General features: G+C 38.7%; 1 protein-coding gene across 3 annotated transcripts in view; it reads left to right on the top strand.

Moving 5' to 3' along the window:
- LOC148174044 (neuroligin-4, X-linked-like) overlaps window positions 1-25,023 on the top strand; it is a 146,224-nt gene that overhangs the window by 106,357 nt on the left and 14,844 nt on the right. For all 3 annotated transcript variants that reach the window (XM_088037709.1, XM_088037708.1, XM_088037707.1), the window contains 2 exons: window positions 22,757-22,903; window positions 23,712-24,667. In XM_088037709.1, the coding sequence (XP_087893835.1) occupies window positions 22,757-22,903; window positions 23,712-24,667 (1,103 nt within the window). The remainder of the gene's footprint in view (window positions 1-22,756; window positions 22,904-23,711; window positions 24,668-25,023) is intronic.

Here is a 25,023-nt window from a genome sequence, read left to right as displayed (position 1 = left end):
TCCCCACATATCGATTGCTTATTACACCCTAAGTTATGCAAGTTTTACGACTTTTTAAAGACGTCAGATAGCATATTACACGGCAACCTACAAACTTTCCAGTCAGTCAATCTAATAAGGTCGTCGATTTTCTTATCGTCGGAGAGTTTCCAACTTTGAAATATCGAAATTCGAACGTCTGAGAAAAATAACAGACTTTCAGAGCACTCGAATATGAAATATGACCCAGTCAGAGAAATATTAATTAAAAAGTGAAAGACACGGACAAAGCGTTTTTTCTGCAACCTACTATAACGAGAATGGACATAAAAAGTTAGACAGGAAAGGGCACAAAACGAGGCCTCTTATCACCACACTAAAAGATTAAAATTTCTGGTATTGTCACAGTTTGTCATTTTATCTTTTCCAATTTCGTGTCGTAACACTTCCACGCAATTATTCGGGACAAAAGGACCGTTTCGATTGTTTTATTAATGGGCTTGATAAGGCGCCACAAGCTGATTCATGGGGGCACAATATTGCGTCATTTTGTGCTCCCTTATTTTCTTCTTCTGGTGATATTTCAACGTTAAACTTTGACTTCATTTAATTGCGTCAAACGATGGACGAAAAGTTGACATTGCTACAAAGAAAACGTAAACAACTTCAAGCAACATTAAAAATTTCGAATTGATTGGAAATGTAATTGGTTTCTAGTTCGACCGAGTCTAATTAAATTTAAAGGATTCGTCAATAGCAAAAAAGGAAAATAACTTTATTAAATGTGAAATGTAGCTCCCTTTTCTTAATTTATATGGGCGTAATTTAGTCGAAAAACAACACCAGCCATTTGCTTAATTATGCTCGGGGGTGCGTCCCATCGAACCCTCCATAAATTCCACTTGGGTCTTATTTACTCCGAAAACACTTGCCCTAATTTGTCAATTCGCTTCAGAAGGTGTCTCACGAGTGCCCCATCGGCATTTGCGCTTTTTTCGGGAATAATCGCCCATTAATATTCCACGACGAAATTGAAAGTTTCCATTTTATTCGACTATATTAGCAAAATAAACCTCCTTCAAAAATCAAGCGAGTTGATGGGATAATATTGCGCGCAGATGCCGCCGTTTTAAATTACAATTTTAAATTTGATTTTCGTTCAGACTGGGGGGTGAACGTAAATATTTTGAAAGAGACGGATACGAACGCTTCGGCTACACGTGTTCCTACATGCCAAGTTGAATTTTCTTTGAGGAAATTTGCGCGACATTTTTCTTGTTTGGCGTGGCTCTGTTAGTTCCAAACTATTCTGCTTTTTGCAGCCTAAGACGCGACTTGTGCCACTTTAATTATTTGGGTTGGAGGAAGGGTAATGGCGCTGCAAATTTTACAACGCTCTAATAAAGTGGGGGAAACAGTTTTCCTGCATTAACGATGTAAAATAAGTTCGCAATTTGATAGGTGTTTACTAGTCTCCACATTATCAAGGAGACAAATTTAGGAGTCGACAGAGTTGGAATTGAAAGAAGTTTCATAACGAGGTCTTTTGGTCTGCTTAGTGCAAGTTTTATTTTTAGTAGCGATAAGTACTACACGTGTTGATATTTCTATATTAGGTCGTTTGTTGAAAATTCAAAATATCTCAAGAATAAAATTTCTGTGTATCTCCTTTGTCCCATTTTCCATTACTCTATCGTAAACCTCTTTTCTCCTCCTTCCGTTCGCTGTTTACACTGCGTCTTATCTCCACCATTTCGGTTGATGTTGGTCATGTTATGACGTCATAACGATGGTACTTTGCAGTTACTTCTTTAATTATCGCGCGGATTCGTCGACCCCAATTAAACCCAATCCGACTTTCCATCGATGCTCCTAAACGCGACGCACAACTTAAGGGTAATAAACCTAAACGCGCCCTTTAAATTTAAAGAGTGCCTCGTATCCACATCCTTTCTCTGAGCAATAAAACATCTATAAACCCTGTTAATCTGGAGACCGGTGGTCCGGACGTTATCTGTACAATGCCGTCGCTGGTCGATAAAAGCCTGTGTCCCATGAAAACGTCACTGAGACAATCACGAGGTCCCATAAACAATGACGCTTCCTATGATCTTGATTTGGAATAATGGGCGACTTAACCGGGACGACGGTGTTGGCGGTGGTATTGTCATGGTGTCAATCCGCGCCGAAGGGCTCGACACAAAGGGATATTTCGGGAAATGTCAATAAGAGAAGGAGGGGATCTAAGAACATAGTTTAGTTATGCCGGGCCAAATTTCGAATAGGAAGATTAACTAGGATATGGTTTCAACTTATTGGAATTTCTGACATGGGTCTTAAAGTCACAGCGAAAAATTTCTGATTTAATGAAAATAATAATTTTATTAGAAATGTGGGGGGTTATCATTTATTTTTACACTTCTTCTCCTGCCTTTGGCACATTAATAAACCGTGGATTTGCATTCACATTCCTTCCATCTTTTAGAAATTACCCGAGAAGCATCCCCAAAACGAAATAAAAGCGAAAAATGTAGGTGGAAAGAGATAGATTAAATTGTACACGTCAGAGAGCCAACATGTAATAAATCAACAGACAAATCCTTTGCTCCTATGCATTCCGCTCATTCTCACCGTCTTATCCCCGGTGACGTGCATTTATCATTATCGTCGACACTGGGGGTGGCATAATTGTGTCGAATCACTGTTTGCTTAGCTTTTCGCAGGACGCTGGAATGCCCTGTTGCACTTCTAATTAAGTCCTGAGAATCAGTGCGTTAGCCACTGGGAGTAATTAAATTAAAATCGTCCACAGTATAATATCGTGTCGTGTTTATGGTCTCGAATTCGCAACAAGGTCCCTTCTGGACGTTGTGATAATAATAAAACTAGATATGGCGCTAGGACAGGGATGATTAAAGTTTTATGGAGACGGGCGCACTCGGGGGGCGACGCGCTTTGACGCTTCCGACAATGTTGCGTATTTCATAAGAGGATTAAGAGTTGTTTACAAAAATACGCATATCCTCCATTTCTTTGTTCTTTGGAACTTTGGACTACGAGAAAACAACAGCCGGCACCGACATTTGCAGAAGCAGAACTAGAAGGATTTTATGGGAAGCTATTTTATAGCTGTATTTATTATTATATAACTACAAAACAGTTACCGTCTTACTATACTGCCAGTTAATCTACTTATGTAAATAACTTAAAAGTTTTACTACCTAAAGTTAGCTCGTGATGGCCGAAATTTTCTTGACGAACTGTTAGCCCTAAACTATTAAATGACATCTAAAATTTTCATACCGTCTACAGTAATGCATAATATTATATTAGCTTATTTCATCAGCCAAATGATGTGCTTCTAGTTTGCCAAGATTTTAGCTCCTTACTTTTCACAAGTATTTTAGCAAACTAGAAATATTAACCTCGTATTTCGCTTATGGGAATTGCAAAATAAAATTGTAATAATATACCTCAAGAACCAAATGGATTTTTTTCGAAATTTACTCAATGCAAGTTGCAAACATTCCACAGGGACATAAATTTTCAGATTTCTTTAAATTTGTTGTCACAATTGGTTCCCATTTCAATGAGTAATTTTAATAATCCTTAATAATTTTCATAATTATTTTTCTCGAGCTGTTGCTCCGGTTTTTCGAAAAAAAAACTTTCCGACTTAAACGATAGAAAAAAATATTTTTTGATTTTTTGACAGCCCCTCGTAAATTTCTTGAGCTACCTGCTTTTTTGATTAAGTTAGAAATCAAAGGTATTAAACATCGTTGTCGCCTCCAAAAATCTTCTTCAAAATGACCCCAAAAACATCCTCTTTATTTCGGTCAATATCTAGCTTACTTGTGCAACAAACTTGAGTTATTGGTTTTCGTTTTACGCAGAAATTTATGCAGAATCCAAAACTGTTCTAATTTTTTCGGTACCTCAAGAAATAACTGAATTAGAAGCGCTTGAAGTTTTGGGTAGTCGCCAAAGGGTAAAAAGATAAAAAGATGCGGTTTTCCCCCCTCTTTTGTTGCATTTTGTTGATAAAAATAATAAAAAATATTACGCCAATTTATATCTCCAATATTGTTTATATTTTATAGTCTTCACTCAAACCAAATCTGTCAACATTTCCGATTTTAAAAATTTTCGTTTTTGGTAATTAAACCAAATTTCCACAATGAACTTGCGGTTATTAAACAAAAATCGTTACTTTCTGATGACGCTTTGATGTTATGAACCTCTTTGATGTTGGGATTAATTTATGCCTCTTCCTGGTAATGACAGATCTGTGGTAATTAAATTTATTTTAATTGTAGTTTCAAACAAATGTGAACTTTACGTTAACGAGATAAACTAACTAAAAGGTAAAATGTACATTAAAATATTTTAAATTGTACTGACCCGGCCAACCATTTTTCAAAACAAATCTATTTAAATTAGTTCTAACTAAATGATGAAAACAATATTGTTTGCTGAAGTAGTACAGGTTTGGATATTTTATTGTTATTATTTTATTAAGTATACTAACAATAGGAGTAACGAATTTTGTTGTTAATTTAATATCAGCGACAATAATGTTGAAAATGTTTTGTTCAATAGGTGTACATTTCAATAAAAAGTTGAATTTGTTAAATGTAATAAACGCTGTTATAATTAAATTTTGTATCGCAGTATTTTTCATTTCCTAGAAATAAATGCATTCTGTGTTTATTTTGTAAAATGTATTTTATGAAATGGAAATAGAGCTCTCAGAACACACTAAATTCATACAGTTTGGGGAATTGACACCCGATGCATGGAATTAAATTTAATAGAAAGTGGGGGACACCGAGCGAGAAAGAGATTCTTGCATTCTTTCATTCTCACACACATCAAGAAACATGAATTTTCGGTGAGTCCAAGACCGATTAATGGACAAATAGATGAGCGCAACAAAGAAAACCATAATTGCCATTGGAGCGAGGAAGATAAAAATAATTTACCCCCATCAGCGCGAATGCATGCGTCGTGGCATTGTTTTATCATTTTTGGCAAGACGAGGTGTTAACATGATTGCTCCTTTAGTAATTCTTCGCTATTAGAGGGATTTGGTCCTTCGAATGCAAAATGCAACAATTTTATTTTTTTAGAGTAATGATAGGCATTGTATTTCTCAATGAATTTGAGTTACAATTTTCGAGAACTTTGTCGCTAGGATGCATTGAGGGGAGTAATGCCACCCACTGACACTACTCCTCTCCCACTTCTTATTAAAATTGTTCCCATTCATCGGGTATCAATTCCCCAAACTGTAGATTGGAAAAAGAGTTTGTGAGAGCGCAGCAGTAAAAAAATAAAAAGAAAAAATACAAAAATCAGCTACTGATGTGAGAGTTAACTATGTTTTTAATTAGATACTTTTTTCGTTTGGCACTGAAGCTTGAATTTCTTGCCCCTTTCGGTCGTCAATCAATAAGGAATGCGTAATAAGTAAATATACAAGATTCCTGAAAGCGCCCCCGCGATCGTCTGTTAATTATAAAAATGCAGTGTCCGGGTCGGCATTTCTGCCGATGATTATGCAAATTCCGCGACATTTCGGCACATTTCCTTTCAGGCAAAGGCACGACACGCTATTTAGCCGCGTCCCGAAACAAAGCATTCCCGTCTCAAACTTCTTCTTTTATATAACAATGTCGAAAGAAAACGCCAAGGAAATTCTTTCTCGGCGGAAATCTCCATACAAATCGTCTTGTCGGAATTTGAGGCGGTGTTCTTAAAATAAAGGCCTGATTAAGTTACGAATTACGACTTCTCGTCTTACATGCATCGATCCTGCAGGATGCAGGATGTTTGCGTGAATTCCTGCACGTTCGTTTTTCCCAACGTTCATGATTTAGTAGCACTTTATTAAAACAAGCGTCCTTTGACATGTTAGTTTGACCTTTTAAAATATGACATTCACCCAGCCGCAGGCAAGCGAATATGTAGCTACAGCATTTGAAATTCATGAGACTTAACTTATACATTTATATTGGATTGTTTATAATTTCGACGGGAACGTAATCAGGATTGAAAACGGGCACAAGACTTAATCCCTCTCCGACTTAAACAATACTTACCGCCGCCTCTGCGCGCACCCCTCCAATAACACAGCTTGCTAACATTGTTAAACTTCAACAATCGGGCCCGACTTCCAGATATAACCGACAACGGTACAAATAGTCAGAATTGTTAGTTGAGAGCGCACAATTAAGTCCTGTATATACTCGTAAACGAATTATTGCTGGGGGTGGCGGGGGACGGCACGGCGCCGTTTCGACAAGGTGGACGCCGGCGTTAAGGGTGCTTCGAGCAGACGCAGACGCTAAAAAACAACCCCTAAAAACTTAAAATAGAACAAAGAAAAAAGACTGAGCTTACTTTTCACTTTTTAACACTTTGTACGTACTTAGCTCTTCAGCGGGCTAAAATATCCAGAATGTTTTTCTTCGCCGAGCGGGCGTGGTCTCTTAAAAACCCACATTAGCTCAAAGTGGAGCAAACACGTGTCATTTTCACTCTCAAGGGAGCAATGCGAAATTAGGCGAAGCGGTAATAGATATTAACCAACCGGACAGTCATTTGAATATTACACGAGTGTAAATTTAAACAGCTCCACTGTAATACTTCATAATGTTTACATAAAAAAATATATTATTAGTTTTATTTTATAACCAATACGTTTCCTGTTGGTCTGATGGAAAATAAGAAAAAATAGATTTTTTTGAATGATTCGGGCGGCAAAATTGCGGCAATACAATGAAACATTTTGTAACAATGCTACACGAGCAATTCGATAAATGGCCGTCTAAAAACTAGAATAGAATTATCGTTACCGTCGCTTGATTTAAATTTTATTGACAAATCATGCATCCTTCAAATGCTGTCCTTCAAACAGTGATCGAACTCTATTTCCGAACTTTCAACATTCCCAAATGGCATCGGTAACGTATGCAATTACCTGCACTATTGTTATTGTAATAACTTATTAGATATTAATAACGTATTAGCCACATGTTTTGTCCTGGAAAAGCGACACAATGTTATTGAAATATTCTTCAGGGAAAAGTCCCAACAATGGCCTCACTCGTCTAAAATTCGATCATAATTTTATTGGAAAAGAGGGTAATATTAGCTATGCTGCTGAGAGATCTTACATGCGTGTTTATTTGTCGTCCAAATGGGAATTGCGCATCCGCCCAGAATTAAGCCGCCAATATTCTTCGGCAGCCTCCGGTTGATGAAGGCGGCTTTTCGGGGTCGCCGCACGTTAGGATTCTTATCTCATGCCAAGCAATATATCCTGGACTTGGTTCGAAATTGTCCCGAATCCCGTCCTGGTTTTAAAGGATCCCGTCTACTAACAGGATCAATCCCGTTTCTGATTTATGGCGACGGCGAGAGATCTTTTGTTTTCATTTCTGCTAAAAGTGTCGTGCCATACAGACGTTTTAACAAGTCGACTGAAGGCAGTGAAAAGTGGGAATCACTCCATTTGAATGCATAAAAATTTTTCAGAGCGTTATCGGTCGCGACCATCTGATTTATTCAAACGAATATATTCACTTTGGAATTTTTGATTCGGGAACGGAAGCAGAGGGTGCAGAGTTTTTCGTGCGAAAATTTGTCGCTGGGCTAAATTAACAACTGCATATTTATGTAAAAAAGGAGGTTTGGCTTGTATGAGTCCGAAACTGGTGCTGGAATTTATCCGCTTTGTCAATAAGGATATTGAAGTTTATTATAGATTGGAATTTGCTCGCTTTGAGTGCATCTGAAAGGTTGTCTCTTGCACGACTTTATCGAGTAGAAAATCTTAGATTGTAGGTACAAAGCCTCCGCTCTAGTGTTATTACTTAACAAATTCGCCGCTTCACGCTCCGGTCACCGGAATCGGAGTCCGGAACGCTGTACCCAAGCAACGCTGTGTTAATTTCAAATGTGATGAGCTCCAGTTGTAGGCGATATTAGCCGTCCAACAAAGAGCTTTTTGAAACCACATTTGTTCACCTCTGATAACCGATTGTAATCTGATTAACTCCCGTTTACCAAGTGGTCTGAGCTCAGGTAAACCTCCTTTATTGCGGTCATCGGACGCATTTCCGATATTCGCAATCAAACATCTGTTATGGGCACATTAATTAACGAGCGAGCAACAATCGCCCATAATAAATTCATCAGCTTTGTGCTAAACGAGCTAAACGCAACGATTATTTTTTCCAGGGAAAGATCGCGGAAATATCGGCGTACTCTGAAACTGAAAGCATTGATTTTTAATTACCGGAATCATTAATCACCGCTCCAAAGAACCGAAACAACAAAGGAAGAGTGATTGAAAGGGAAAGCCGGGAGTAGTTTTTCCTCGATTTTAAACAAGACAGAGTACGTACACGTGCAATCAGAAAATTAGATATTTTTAATTGCACTAAAAGATCAGTCAGGGGACAAAGACAACCTGTTTTATTTACGAAGGCAATTTATCCAAGAAACTCGTTTAAGTTGTCGGTAATTATTTGTTCCTATATAGCCTACGTTCGACGAAATTCGTTTAGACCATTTAGTACCACAGGGAATGCAAAAGACTTAGCTTAAAGCGAAACGATAATTTTTACTTTAAAACGAATCAAATCATTAAAGAAAAACTTTTAGCAAACTTTATTAGCAACTTTACAAAGGAGTAAAACTTTTTTTCTGCTGTCACCGAAAATGTTTGACTAAGGAAGAACGTAATATTTCAGATTAATTTTTATTAATATAAAATTATCATATTCAGAAAGGCATAGATGGATATTTGCTGTTTTAAATTTTAGGAATGGATTTTTATGTGATTTTTTGACTTACATTAGGAAATATTTAAAGAATTAATTTGGGTTGGCACTTCGACAAGTCCTTGGTGATGTTTTTTTTTATAAAAATATTATAATAATAAGAAAATTATTATGTACAGAACTCTCGCAAAAAGCTCATAGCGAATGCTAGTATACATGCTGCTCGTTTAGCTATTAGGTTTTTTCGGCGCTTGTACTATAAATAGCTATAGCAAAAAATGCAAACAATTAAAACTGGTGCACAACTAATATGTCAGAACCTGACAAATGCATTTCTCGGGAACAACAGAGACCTAATTTTCAACGTAACAAACAAAAGATTAATAATAACTAAACACCAACTTGAGTCTATCTTTCAAGTCACTCCCAGATATTTGTTGATGTTGAATTTTCTAAGCGGCGGGTAATTGTTAATGAAGTTAGAACTTTCTGCATAAATTGTGTAAATTTCGACTGGGAAATTAAAACGAAACGTCTATCAAGACCCACCACACGCTCGAACTCCGTTTAATTAAATCTTCATTAAAGTAGACACTTGCAAAAATGGTGGTTGATTTAAACGTGTTGGTCAGGCTTCCGCCACGGTTTTGGTTTGAGTGCCCCGCATATTCGAAAAATGTTATTAATGTAAGTTTGTTGGCGCAAATATTAATTTTCCAAGACTAATCCTGATTACATTGTTTTTAACAATTGAGTAGGATGATCGCAACCTTTTGTGTTTTATATTTACCGAACTTTTCAGACGGTGTGGGTTTTCTCGATCTTCTAAGACTATTCAGGTCTTCTATATTTAGCATTTTAAGTTGTATTCAATACTTTTTAAGTCTTTGGTTTTTCTATTGATTATTTTCTGTATAATTTTATTTGTACTTATAATTTGAAGATCTGCAAACCAATTTATTAAAGATTTTCTAGGAAGGCGATCTGTGCAGATCTTGTGCACACTTCTCATCTTGCTGAGTATAGAAATACATACCAAATCCATTTAATTCATCTTTTCCAACCCCCCACTCGCAAAAATTGCGGTCGATTCAGCATATCGAAAGCAGCCCCTCCACTTTAATGCTCTTGTAAGACTTTAATATGTTAAATACTGCGCTGTTCCGCACATTTGCGCCAAACTTGAACTCTTTGCGAACTAATATCCTCTGGAAAGATTAAGAGGATTAATCGTATTTGCATTGAAATTCGAGGCCTGAGGAAATCCGATCTTGTTTGCGGTTTTTTTCATAACCGTCGACATTTTGAAGGATCGATTTGCAATATCGGCACCTAACTCATCGACTGGAACAACTTTTCAGTTCCTGTATTCACCGAATAACAGGAAGTAAGCTGTTCTCCCACCTGCATTATCGTGCGCTGATTAACGCCAACCACTCAATTAAAGGATTAAGTGCGATGGGGCGGATGCACTTTGGGGGAGAAAAGAAGAAGAATTGATGAGCCGCGGAAGTTGTAAGAAAATTGTAAACAACGCTCATAAAGTTTTTATAAAAAATGTGTTGTAGTGTTGTGGAATAGATATCAAAACTAATTGTACAAACTAAAGTGCAGAAATATTAATTAATTTGTGGTTGCTCATCTTTCTCACGATGTGCATGCAGTTATCCGATAACTTTGTTAACAACGTAACTGCAATTCTCTTCTCGCATCTCACATTTCAGACGTTATCTTGAACAATGGTCTTGTTTTTATCCCCCGCCTTAATCACTTCATCGCCGAAGAATCCGACGAGTTAGGTTTTTGTTTTCGAACCCATAACTTCCACCACTTGTTTTTTCCCGGATTAAGGCTGCTTCCCCATTTCAGCACTCCTGCAAACATTTATTTACATTTTTCCCGCCAACCACTTCCGGCGCATTAAAATATAGTGCAACTCAACTTTCTGATGTATTTTTAACGATGCCCCTACGTAATTAAGAAAAAAACTTGCTCGAGTGCACCGTAATAAGATTAGACTTCGAAGCAAAAAAGAACACTCCTTGAGGGAATTGCGCGATGTAAAGCTGTTTGATTGAAATTAGCTCCGGGATCGTTTGATGAGGTCCGGGTAATACATCGGAAGGCATTTATTTACACGTTGGAGTAAATTAAGAAAACGAAGGCGGGAATAAAAGAGAGGAAATAAACTCGGGAGAATGAGAGAACTGATCGGCTGACAGACGGACGTAGACAAACGTTTGCTGCCAAAGAGAGCCGGGATTTATTTGGGGGCGGCGGGCCCGAGGGGCGCCTAAATCCACAAAAAACAAGCATAGCAACAAATTTAGAGCCAGTAATCGAGCGAACGTAAAATTGAAGTTTTAATTGAATATGCAGAAGAATTGTACAGTTATAAAAAAATGGTTACCCAATAAAACTCAGTTTTAATTAAAAAATAAACTAAAAGCGACTGTTTGTTCTCTAGTCGTACAACTAGAAAAACCCCAATTCCTAATGGTCTCGAAATACTCCCAGCTTCTCAACGCTTTTAAATATTAGCCCTTTTCCGCAGATGGAGCAAAAACTACCTACTGTAAACCCTCTCACTTATCAGGATGACACACAAGAAACGAAATAACTTTAAAAATCCCACACCAAATTGCCGACCTCCAAAATTCCATTCACTACGAGGCTTGAATATCCCTAGAAAAAACAATCTATATTTCATTTTCAGTCCGCTTTATTGAATCCGCAAAAAAGTGAACTGCAAAAGATAGGAAAGGACCGGACGCATGCGTCTCCCATCATCTACAAGAAACTATAAAGGCAATAAAGAAGGAATATACGTCTCCGGTTTAATCGCCGTTTGGGCTCCTAATTGATTTTTTTTTCACGATTTGACCCCTCTCCGAGTGAGATGAATTCTCGTATTGCCGGTGCCGTAAATCTCCAGAATAAATAAATTCCATCTTCGTTAATCATTGTCGTAATGTTCACGTTGGAAAGACATTTGTCTTTGAGAGCGGGCCGATTGGCAGAAATTTGCAAATGAGACAAAGAAATGAAAATCTGTCTTATTCGCAGTCGCGCAATAATTGTTTGTTTCACAACTCCGGAAAATGTCCAAAGCACTTTCCAGACACAAAATTTTGTGTGCCGACAATAACTTAATTATTTATTTTGACTTCTGGTTGGAATTTAAATCGTCATTCTCTCATTTAGGGAGATTTTATCAGTGGGGAAATAGGTTGGTAGCACCGCACTCAAATCGAACAATTGTATAGGTAGATTAATTTAAATTCAAACTTCGGAATTTTGTGCTTCTGTAAATTTTAGCCGTAATTTTACTTAATTATCATTGTACTCTCTAACGGCACACAATTGACATTTATGCAGTGATGTCAACTCGCAAACTCAAACCAACCATTCTAAATGTCACTTTTGACTGCCTCTACTTTCAAAAGATGAATTTCCTGCTGCAGTTTTTTACTAATTATTGGAAGTATAGGTAATAGTTGGAAGAGTAAAATTTAAAACGCCTTGTAGACATATTTCGACTACTTATTCAGCTTCATTTCTCGTAAAATTCTCCGTAGAATTAAACTATAACCCGAAATGTAATTTGCCCTGTAACATATTATGCATAAAGTTGTTTTTGTTGGAATTAAGCTCGGTGAAGCCACGAGTGCCCTTTACGCTTTTCGAAAATTGCTTGAACCTTCCAAAATGCTTTTGGGTAATTAATTAGAGGGAACAGTGTGGCCACAACATTCAATTTGTGTTGCATCGGCATTGCAGGTAAAAGCCCGAAATGATCTAGTTATATTTCAGACAAGCATTTAAATTAGGTGGCTACAGAATCTGATTCGAATCGTTTCAGATCGAATACACAACAATACTAGCTGCATTAACAGCACACCAATTATATCAGTTAAATCACAAAGGTAATTGTGCATTGTGTTCTATGTAACATAACTTTATGACCGTTCTCATGGAGGTGAGGTTTTTAGAAGCGAACAAACTTTGCAAGCGATTTTGCGGAAACCGAGTAGATGCGTGGTATTTAATTTAAAAGTCGAGTTTGGAAATTTTATTCAAGTAGGGTTACCGGAAACGACTTTAACGGGTTGTTTTTGTGGGCAAGATGGCGTCAAGGCCGTTGATATTGTTCAGTAATGGCCGCTGGCGTGACATTACGTTATGAGCGCTGTAACACAGCAAACATCGTAGTACTTGAGATAAACGGAAGGCGTTGTTAAAACTTATTCGGTTCGTTGCACTAATGGTTTGGGTTAATGGATCTGCAGCGCACATAATCTGGTAGATTCTGGGTCTGTATGTCGCGCTCTGGTGGCCAGCTTTGGCGAAGCGCACATCGACTGAAAGCTCGCACGACATCGATGTTCAGGAGCTCGTTAAGGAGACACTCTTCGTCTAATGTTCTCCGAGAATGTTGCAGCTGAAATATTAACGCTAGAATAAACTTCTAAATCGGCCGAGCCACAGCCACTTTTATAAATAACACCTAATGAGATATGTACTCATTACCAAAGTTGGCAAAGTAAAAAGTTACTTCTTGGCTGACTCGACCGCTCCATTAAAATGTAACGTGGCGACTTTGGTCGGAGAGAATAATACATAAATTCTCTAATGCCGCTAATACGACACACTCGCAGCGACGACTTATAAATTTTTATCTGGCTTTCGCGGTTTTTAGACCGGCTTTTCCTCGTATACATAAAGCGCGAAATAAACAGATTTTAGAGGGGTTACTCCATCTTTTTAAAGGTGCATCAAAATTACGGCTTTATGGCGAAAGCTCGCACAAATTTATGACGAAAAAATTCAAAACGCAAATTACTTAGTATGGAGTTTTAATTTTTTATGATGCTCCCCGAGACTGCGTAATGAAACTCGAGATCAGCTTGAATGCATGCATCTCCGCTGGTCCGAATTGTACAACAATGAATTGCTGGTCATAGCACACATTCTGGCGAATTCCGGCGGGAAATTAGTTAATTAATACGTATTGTCCAACATGATAATGGATCCCGCTGGCTGGTCTTGGAAGGAGGCCGAAAACATAGACGGAACTTGCGGGCAGCTTCTGCGAAAAACTCAGAAGATTTATATTATTGATTGAAGTACATAGCGCAAATTTAATTGAAGCTTGATAAATTGATAAATGAAAATAACTAAGAGTTTTTATTAATTTTTTTCTCCCGAAATCGCTCAGATGCACTTGAAACCTAGTATTAATGGACGCTCGAATACATAAAATTGCTGCAATTGAAAATTTCGTACGCGTTTAAAATACGGTGGAAATTGTTTATTAATTCGTACAGATTTTTTTCCGTCTCACTGAAAGTTACGTATTTCAATATGCAATTGTTCTGGTGAATTCGCACGTGATGTATTGAAATAAACCAATATTTTAAAACGCATTTATTTATTTTTTATTTCTCCATCAGCAACTACAATTTTCAACGCACTAAATAACTTTCGCAACTAGGGCCGAAAAGTGTTGTTTCAGTTCACCGCCAGATGACGCTTTAAAACGCATAACTTAGATACGGTTAAATGTAAAAATTACGAAAACCTTTATGATAACGCAAATTAATTATTATTAAAAATTGGCTGGATAGAAATCGCTTTTCGGGTCGGTCGACCCATTTCTTTTTTCAGGCCTGAAAACCGGGATTTTTGCACCTTGGTGTACAAACTCCTATTTCATACTCAGTTTTAATTTATCTTAATTTATTTTTAAAATTTTTTAATGTGCAGGGACCTCAGGTATTTTAGTTGCAAAAAGTCATCAAACTAAACTTTTGGTACACGCTTGCACTTAGCGTTTTAACCAGCGCTCGTACGTTACAATCCCGGGAAGTTCTCACGTCAAATAAAACGAGTGTGTACAAAAACGTCTCACTAAATAAGCCTTTAGCTTAATCCTTGTAGCGGTTAAGTTAAATTGTTGATAATTTGCAGTAAGCCACACATTCCGGAGTTTATAAATGGATTACAAAATATAACGGAGTGCATTTAAATCCTTGCGCTCTCTTAAGATCTTGTAAACTTTCTCTTACACAGCTCGGCGTTTTTGTTCCCAAGCGCAAAAGTATCAAGATTTAGATACATCCCGACGTTGTATTTCCTGCGAGTGCCGCCCCTGCCGCACATTACTAATTCAAGCTAGAGAAACCCAGGTAATCGCCATTATAGTAAATAGCGGTGTTACCATCTATTGTAATTACCGGCGAAGATAGCAAATGATTGTTCATATTACCTTGCATAATACCAGCGCTTCGCAATTTATACTCGCGTGCATATTGAACCCTTTGGGCGTCGCCTGCGTAACCGGAAATAACCCAACAATAACAATTAGAGAAGAGAAACCTCCGGGTAGACGCATTGTGAGCACACTTAGCCGGAGACTTCCAAGATCAACAGCGATTTATCAACGGAGTAATTTCAAAAGAGATTAATTACTCTAGCTCGAATCGGAGGAGGAAGTTTCGACGGCAAAAACCGGCACTTATCAGAAAAATAAATGAAGTTGTAAGGGATGGCCGTTTGGAGGGGCTCATTTGCAATATGGAACAGGAAAAAAAACAAGCGAAGGAAATCGATTTGCAACCCCCAAAGTTGCAGTTTCTTCAAGTTTGTTGTCCAGTAAACCCTCATTTAACGATATTAAAATAAGACTTTTTTTACACATTCGTAGGCATAATTCAGCTCCAACCAGTTTCGCCACTTAGCTTTGAATGCGAGCTACGAGCAAGAGACGTCGCGCAATCTTTATTTCCTCCACCAAGAGTGCACTTAGAGAGTCGGGGTGTGTCTCTGCTCCACCAACACGATATTATATGTTGGTAGTGTCTCCACAAAACGTAAAAGCATGAAAAAGGAAATACCCACCGCGCTCTAGACATAATCTAATTGCACGTAATACGTGATGGAGTTGTTAAAGCGAAAATGTATGGGGTTAACAGATAACATCGCATTGTACTCAACGTCAAAATCCGCGTCGATGCATTCCGGGTTTTGCGTTTTGATCTCTTCATTCTATTGCACAAAAACGTGCAGTCATATGCGGAATTCCCACAAAACATTTTTGCAACATAGAAACCTACATAATTCCTTTCTTCTCATTGTAAATCCAGCTTGTTTTTCTCCCACTTCTGATTACTCCCATTCAAATTAGGCGGCGTCAGACCGGACACATCCGGTATTTAATTAATTAGCGCTTTTCAGACGCGGATTCAAACGTACGAGCTTTAGACGACCGTTGTGTTCACATCCAGACACGCCACTTCCATGGAATAGCACTAATTTGTGACGCTTTTATCTGCAGGCCGCGGAAAGTGCTAATGTTTAGCCACCGCAGTATCCAGCTACCCCTTGTCACCAGGCCATCGCTTAGGGGTGGTGCAAAAACAAGATCCATTCAACTATACATCATTTCCCTACTCCGCAGCACCCCCCCTTTACGAATTCTAGTAATTGTAACTTGGAGTGTCCTGATTTCGGGGTGGTTTTAATAATTCAACGCGAAAAACTGTTGAGCGCCGAGTTGAAGGGTAATAGAAAATCGATGCTTGTAAGGCTTGAGTGGAACAATGTTGAAAGGAGTACATAACAGGTAACTGGAGATGCTTGAGGAATGGAAAAATGCCGGGCGGGAGATTCTACAACATTCAGAGAAATGTTATTCACATCATTCTTAAGTGGAATTACACGAACAGGTGTTGCAGAAGAGGAATCCTTGACCTCAAAAAACTCAATTTTAGAGAAGAATTGAATTTGATTGAAAGTACAATTGTAGGCACATTTTTTATTTCTCAGCGACGGACGAAATTAAAAGTTTTTTGTAAAATTAAATTTCTGTCCTACAAGTAGATAAAAAAGTATTTTGGGTTGCCTATATTAAGCTAAATATTTAGTGGAGATCCGTCAAGTATACGCCAAAAATAAGTGTTTTAAATAATAACGATCGGGTCAGAAAAATGGCTCTTCTTCTTTAGTATACAAGGCTGTGGAGACAACAGTTCTGAATCAAAATGTCAAAACAAAAATTTTTTAGCTCAAAAAATAATCGACTTAAGACGAAAAAACGGTAGCCAATCCCAAAGCAGAATAGTATTTGAAAATCGATAACTATAGTATCATTCATTGATCAGATGAACATTTCACTCTCGTTGCCTAGGATATTTTACTACATCTCTAGAATAAGCTTCCAGGATTGGTTGTTATTTTTTTATTCTTTCTCAAATTCTATTAAATCAATTTTAGTTTTGAAATTAACCATCTGTATTGTTGCCGGCACCTTCTCTTGCTCTATGGGTCATGAGTTCTGGGACACCCTATATAATTACCATTAGCCTACACCTCAATAATTGAAAAATTGTCAAACAAAATCAACGAGTGTCATAATCTAATTTTGTATTATTGCGTTTCCAATTTCCCCATAAATTTCGCGTGCTGTTAAATTATTCGTTGTAACAAAATTGTGGCTAATTGGTGCTTATGATTTGATGAAGAGGCTGAGAGTTTGTTTGGGTTTTTGAAATGAGTCTGGAAGCAAATTGTTTTATCTACCCCTCCGTTCTAAATATTAACGGATGGCTACACACAAGGCAGTTTTAAGGTTACAGAACCCTTTAATGTAAAGATGTTTTAAATAAATACATTCAAGCATCTGCTAACTTTACAAAGAGTTCTCAGGAATTGTTGGAAATCGGTGAATACGGTTCCAAAGTTATAAATTACTAGGGACAAAAACCGCGTCAAAAATATAAGAAAAAATATTTTGAATGAGGAGATACACATCTTGATGTAGATACGATTTTAATTTTTAAAATATTTCCGCTACCAAACAAACATTCTTTGACACTAAAGAAACAATTGAAATGATCTAATCTGAAAACGAGAACTGATAAATGGTTGGATTAGCTGTTTTTCCAACGTTCCCTTTTCAAGACGAATCGAATGCAAATGAAGCTTCTCTTCGGGACTCTTATTAGAATAATTAATCAATATCCATTAACTTGTCTGTATATTTTTATAGGAGATGCTCTCTTTAAGAGCTCTTTTCCCTGCTCCACGAGGTGTGAGTATGTCAGCACTCCACGCTACATTTACTTTCTCCCTAATGTTTACTGGTATTTTAGATTGTAAGCTTTGTTTAGTTCTAGATAAATTACCCGAAACGGAAGTCTTCTCTGCAACCAAACTTGAAGTTAGTTTATTATTGGCCATCTAATGGGATCAAATTTCTTGATTAAACTTGAACTTGATCGGAAATTGCATTACCAAAGTGTTTACTTTGTAGCCAATTGCGCGTTATAAAATGCTATTAAATTCTTCCCGTTTCGTAACGAGATTAAATTTATAATTAATTCTTTCACTTATTACTTTGCGGAAATTGTTTATTTGCATTAAGTCTCGAGGTTTTATTCAAAGGAAATTAATTAGAACACAATAATTGGGAATGAAAATCAGTGGCTTTTTTAATTTTTAGTCTGTGGATGTCAAGTTTTCTAGTTTATTGATTGTTTGTCTTAATTTCGCGACAGTTTACTCACAACCAAAGTACAACTTAATTTGTTTCACACGGATTGTAACTTTCCATAAAAACAAAACAACCTCTTGGTGCGAAACTCCCAAAGAGGCGGCCCGGGCGTCGCGTCGTTGGCAAACTTTCAAATTAATGCCGAGCAAACTCGTCCAAATTAATCTGTTTGTTTCGTTAATTTTCTTTTATTTGCGTTGTTAAAACAGTCGCCGGAGGGTACAGGATTGCAGTTGTTTTCTTGGCCGATTCCGTCTTTAGTCTCGTTTCCGTTGTCGGTTATGAAAATGGAGCGAACATCGAATAAAGGGTGATTTATGTAGAGGAGGCCAGATAAGAGAGTCAGGGAAAGTCAGTGAAAATAACTAAAACGATTTTATGGAAGTTTAGCGTGTATTTCCACTTGACAATTCAGTCAACAGCGAGAAAAGCGCTGAAAAGTAGCCTTCAGCTGGAAACGTTTGGATTTATATGGAAATTCAAAATCAATCGCGTGACCAGTCGCCATGCCGGTTCCGGAATGACGTTGGTCTAACTTCCGGAGAGAGAATCCAATTCAGACGCACATTTACAGAACGAGTTACCTCTCGAAGATGGGATGTCCCTTAGTTCACATAACCGCCGGCTATCTTCACACCGGGGAAATGCTTCCACCTGCCTTTATTGTTTGCTTATCTAATCATCGCGCTACCTTTTTATCACCAACAAAGCTGCTTTCGGCGCCGGATGTTTCAATTTTCGCCCTCAACTTAATAATCTAATGTAACAACAAAGATACCGTAATGGTTTTATCGGCCGATCAATTAGTACCTACTAAAATCAAAACGTTATTTTCAACGAGCCACCTGCATATATTTCAGGATCATCGTCGCACCCTTTTATTATTCAGGTTTGCCAATCGTCCTGCGGTCAAAAATCCCGTTTCTGGCAGCGACCGCCGCCGTTCGATTCCGATAACGCGGCCGAAATTCCCCCAACAAATTCAGCGTTTCCATTAAAATCCCCATAGAATCACAACCCTGCGTTCCGTGGTTTACAACTCCCCCCGGAACTGTCGGTTCACCCCTTGACTTCCCGCAAACGCTAAGTGAAGTTTAATAACGGCGCTTGTACATTTTTATTGCTCCGTGTTCGGACGTACATACGAATTCATTTAAATGATTTATCGGCAGTGATATTGCGCCGGCAATCAAAATATGGAGAATGAAGCATTTTTAGATTGGCCTTTGATTTAAACGGCCATGTTTCGATTCCGAAAAGATAACTGAAACCCGATTTTGATTGTCACCGGTTGTAATTAATGTATCGGTTGGACCGTGTCAGCACCTTTTACAGATTCCGAAGGGTTCCAGGATGTGGCTAGCATGAGATTGGAATTTTTCCACTTTAGTCGGAGCGTTATGACACTTGTGGGAGGCAGTGTCATAAGTCGGGCTGTTTATAGCCCCCCTATATCCATATTGCCAGATCCCTTGCGTTTTTTTCGCAGAGGCTGAATCTTCGTCCGCAGATTTCTTGGATTCCTAGATTTTAGCCACAACACCATCATTTTTTATAAACTTACTACAAGAAGAATACATTTAGAGATAAAAGCTAGAAACAGTTTCTGGTAGGACTATTCTCCATTTCCTCTACCGTCGTAATAAACCCCGCAAATTAGACCGCCTCAATGAAAACCCTTCCCATTTCCGTTCTACATGGTTTACATACTTTCAACAAGGTCACGTAACGAATTTAAAATTCCGTCGTCAAAATCCCCTTCAAGTTATCGAATGAAAATATGCCACTCCGCTAAACTCGTTCGCCAAATATTTTTCTAGATCAGAAGCGTTTTTGGCATCACATCTTTATCAAATAATTAAAAAAATGCCTGAACAAAAACCAGAAGAATGCACGTCGTGGGCCAAATTAAAAACTAATTCTCTTTTGTGTGCAGGTTGCGCGATATAATAAAAACGATAAGAGGAACAGCCTCATCTCAGCTCTAAACCCACTTTTAAGTTTCCTTTTTACATCACGATAAAGACGTAAAAGCGCGACAGGCTGTCGCAAAATCCATCCATTTAAAAATGTCGTCTCTAGAAACTTTTTGATTTTATGGGCTCGTTACGTATCGGGGGCGCTTGGGGCGGATGGGTCAAGGTGATCGATCACGGGGTTTATTGCGATAATTAGTTTTACAGGCAATCTGTTTGAAGCGGCACTAAAGCGGGAGCTGATTTTTTTTGCGGTAATATTTATTTGTAATTTTATACGACCTCGCCTTTAATTAATTTTCTTTTTGAGATACTGTAACCACTTCTATTTTTATGCTTGTTAAACATTTTAGTAATCTAAAGCCTTTTGTTGATGGAATTTCCTTTTTTTTCATTTGTCGTTACCAAAAGTGAAGTAAATCTTTTAGCTGGGCTTTAAAATAATCACTTACCCGGGCACTGCATTTTCTTACAAAAAAGATTAACAGGAGCATTAGAGTGTCTGAGCATTGTAAACGTTGGAGTTTGGAAGGCTCCAAAAAGCAATTACGATTTCCGAGTGTTGTAAGGAATTTACGGTCATTTCATGAGCACGATTTCTGCTGTTATGTTAATGACGACAAAAAGGTCCTTCTGACATACGGCGGCGACACTCGTGGTGAAACTGTGCAATTTATGATAGGTACAGAAGAGGTTTTGTTGAAAAAGTCGGTTTTCCGATTTGCATACATAGTACCAAGGTTTATGGTGGTAGCGCCGTCCACTGTTTGAAATATGTCACGACCTGATTGTAACCCAGCAGGAGGGAAAAATCGCGCCGATATTTTAACAGGACGATATTGCCTCCGGCTTGGAAATACGACACACGCTTTAAAATTCGCTCGCGGGTTTTACATTGGTACGCAACTCTCACGAGCCGACCTTTGCATTTGCATGGAATAACCGAAATATTCCTACAGCAGGCTCTGGAAGCTTTTTATACTCCCCCGACAAAATAAAAACAATAAAACTTAGAGGTTTTATTGTTTTTATTCTTGACGGAGATGCCCGAGCGAACTTCAAATCTATCTAATAAATTCACATGAGCGAGGGTCGTATATTTCACATCGTGGACGATGTTGTTTTTGGGCCGACCGGAACAGCTCGGCTCCGGGTTAAACACCCGGAACAATCTCTTTTAGTTTTGCGGTTTTCTGCGGATGAACGTGGGTCACTCACACTTTATTGTTCAACCTTTCGGCGTAAATGTGTTCAAAGGTGCATTTCGGTTTGTCGGCTTTTTCTTCGCCAAATAGGAAAACCTCGATTAAAAATTAACGCCCTTCCACGACTCCCCAGTGATTTGCATCATATTCCAGACAGTTGTCACCGAGTCAGCGAGCAGCAAAATGCCGCTTTTTCGACATAAATAATGAAAAATTTTCACTGGGGTGCACCGTGGGACTTGCCGCTTCCCACAAAAACTTGATTTTCGCTCCGGAGATTCGCGTTGACAGTTGAATTGTGCGTTGACAGCATCATTTCCGCCATTTTCGGACAAGTTGCGATAACTTAGAGGTTTTGAAACGCCCTTCAAAAACAGCAAGGGGCCGATCGACGGATAATTTTCCAACGGAAATCCGCCATTGATGCGGTTCAGACTCAAAAGCCGAATCGCGACCTTGATACACCCAATATTTATTACGGTACATGTGTTCTCGGCTAATCATTTATTCAGAATCGTTCAGAAACATATAGCTTCCCAGCTTTTTTTTAAGTTCCGAGATTTACTTCCCTTGCGGTCTCCAGTAAACGGATTTTAAATTATTAACAGAGTAATAAAATAAATACATCTGCAACGACGTGCTTCCGATAGTTTGTGATGCTATAAAAATGAGTTTGTCCCAGGACCTTGCTTTGATTAAAGCTCCGGAAAGTCGGCTTCCACCTGCTTATTAAAAATTACCTCTTTTTGTCCATTTGAACCACATCCATTAATTTCAAGTCATTTAAGAGAGAGCATTCGGTAATTAAACACTTCCATGGTGACATACAAAAGAGCGACGAGTGTTGGAGGCGTTTTATGGATTTTTCACCGAGGGTGGTTTTCGCGGCGAAAAAACGTATAATTCACGGTTACTTTTATGGGAGGTGTGCGTTAGCACATTACTGCACGCAATTCGCTCGGATCGTTTTGGGCTTATTCGGGACGTTCCATTCCGCAAACATCTTGAGACTTTTATAAACATATTCGTATTTTTATGTAGTCGAGTTACGACGCTCAATTTTCTCTAGATTTAGGGAAATTGCTTTTAATTTTCTTTTATCTTGCCGTTTCATCGATTGCAGCTGCGGCGCACATCTTAGGAGATAAACAATCGAAATGCACTTGTGAGAACAAAGATTTCGTTAACTCGATTGCAGCGGGAAATCCAATCGATTTCTTTGAACAATTGTTCTAATATAAGTTTTTTTAGTTTCCAGCGAAACCCGACATCCTGTGATAGTCTACATACATGGAGAATCCTTCGAGTGGAATTCCGGAAATCCTTATGACGGAAGTGTACTTGCAGCCTATGCGGACTTGGTCGTAGTTACATTAAACTATAGGTTAGGAATATTAGGTAAGCACACATAAATTTTACGATCGCGGCATAAATCCAAATTTCCGTGTAACATTGTGCAGTGGAACTCGCATACAAATGTGGAGCTGTAATAATCTCAAAGCTCCTATTACACATATCTTTGGAGGAGTTACAGAAAGTATTTACCAAAGAAAAAAGTTACCCTAATTTAATCATTATCGAACTAAAGAGCTTTGAAATTTATTGAAAACTTTTTCTTTGGACACGGATTGTGGTAATAAAAAGCTTAGGAAGTTTTTCGTGCAAACTGTAAAGCTGGTGCTCGGAGAAACAAGCCTTCAATTTTAAAAACAAGCTTTAATTTCCGAATAACTGCAATTTCCTCTACGGAACTATCTCAGTTACACACTGTTGGTGTTGTTTTTGTACATTATGAAGTACAATAAATCTAAATCCTGACCTCACTATTTCTTGCAAATATCTGCAATCTAGCAATGAGATATAAAGTCTAGCAACTCAATTTTGACCTATGCTATTGTCTGCGACGGAAATTGTCGCTATATAGAATGTATTCAAGATTCAGAAACGTGCGATAAGAAGGATATTCAGCTTAAATATGTAAACTTCTTCAGACACCATTTTATATAAAATAATATTTACAATGCGCACGGAATCTACGTTTCACAAAGTGATTGTTATGGGAAAAGACATTGCAGAGTTGGACAAAAGTGGATATTTGCAAATGCAATATGTGCCGCTTCTCATTTTATAGAGAAAAATGGCACAACTACATAATTTAAACACAAACTTTTGGCATCACTAAATTTGCTTCTACCTTCAATTTCAGGTTTCTTGAACGCCAACCCCGCGCCCCACCTGAAAGCTCGCGTGGCGAACTACGGTCTGATGGACCAGATCGCGGCTTTGCACTGGATCCAGCAGAACATCGCCCTCTTCGGAGGCGACCCTGACAACGTAACGTTAGCAGGTCATGGTTCCGGAGCCGCTTGCATTAACTTCCTTATGATTTCTCCCACTGTAATGCCTGGTCTCTTTCATCGCGCCATCCTCCTGTCCGGTTCTGCGTTATCATCCTGGGCGTTGGTGGAAGACCCTGTCAACTACGCTGTCAAGCTTGCTCGTGAAGTCAACTGCAGCATTCCTGAAGACGTCGGGAAGGACCACGAAGCTATCGTTGACTGTCTTCGTGACACTTCTCTTGTTGATCTTCTGCAGGCTGATGTGGTACCACCTGCGTACCTCAGCGCGTTCGGGCCGAGTGTCGACGGCGTGGTCATCAAGGCGGATTTCGCCAAAGAACTAGTGACGTACTTCAAGCCTTCGGACTTACAAAGCTTCGTGGGGCCCGTGAACGCGAACATGAAACGCAGCGAAGCCACTCTGACTCCTCGAGGGAGCAATCCGTATGACTTGCTGTTCGGGGTAGTGACCAGCGAAGCGCTGTGGAGGTTTTCCGCGACGGACATTCAAGCAGGGTTTGAGGGGGATAGGAGAGACAAAATTATAAGGACTTATGTGCGGAACGCGTACACGTATCATTTGAGTGAAATTTTCTTCACGGTGGTGAATGAATACACGGACTGGGAGAGGACGGTACAACATCCAATTAACACAAGAGACGCGGCAGTGGCGGCGTTGAGTGATGCGCAGTTTGTGGCGCCGCTGGTTCAAACCGGAGATTTGTTAAGTGCCAAACCGCCGCAGCCGGGGCAGGAACCTTCCGGGTCCAAGACCTTCTTCTACGTGTTCGATTACCAAACCAAGGATGGGGATTATCCTCAAGTAAGGAACACTTCGTCTTAAGATGCGGAACGGCTTTATCAGGTGCAGCACTAAATGTGGTGGCTTGTTCAGAACTTTCTCGAGTGTCGAGTGCAGGCGCTTAGAGGCTATCGTGCCATCAACTAGGGCACATCAGAACTTTGTAATAACTCAATGTCAACACGTATACAGAGTGTCCCAGAATTCCGCCTCATAGAGCAAGGGAGAGTGCCGACAGCAAATCAGATAGTAAATTTCAAAAGAAAAACTGATTAAGTTTAATAGTATTTGAGAAAGGATAAAAAATTAACAACCAATCCCGAAAGCTCTTTCTAGAGGTGGAGTAAAAGACTATCCCAATTTCCTAGACAACGAGA

The sequence above is a fragment of the Gnatocerus cornutus genome, chromosome 5 (genome assembly GCF_029298725.1).
Source record: "Gnatocerus cornutus isolate USDA-ARS CGAHR chromosome 5, icGnaCorn1.1, whole genome shotgun sequence".
Taxonomy (NCBI): domain Eukaryota; kingdom Metazoa; phylum Arthropoda; class Insecta; order Coleoptera; family Tenebrionidae; genus Gnatocerus; species Gnatocerus cornutus.
The sequence above is the reverse complement of the archived record's forward strand: the minus strand, read 5'-3'. Positions and strand labels throughout refer to the sequence as shown.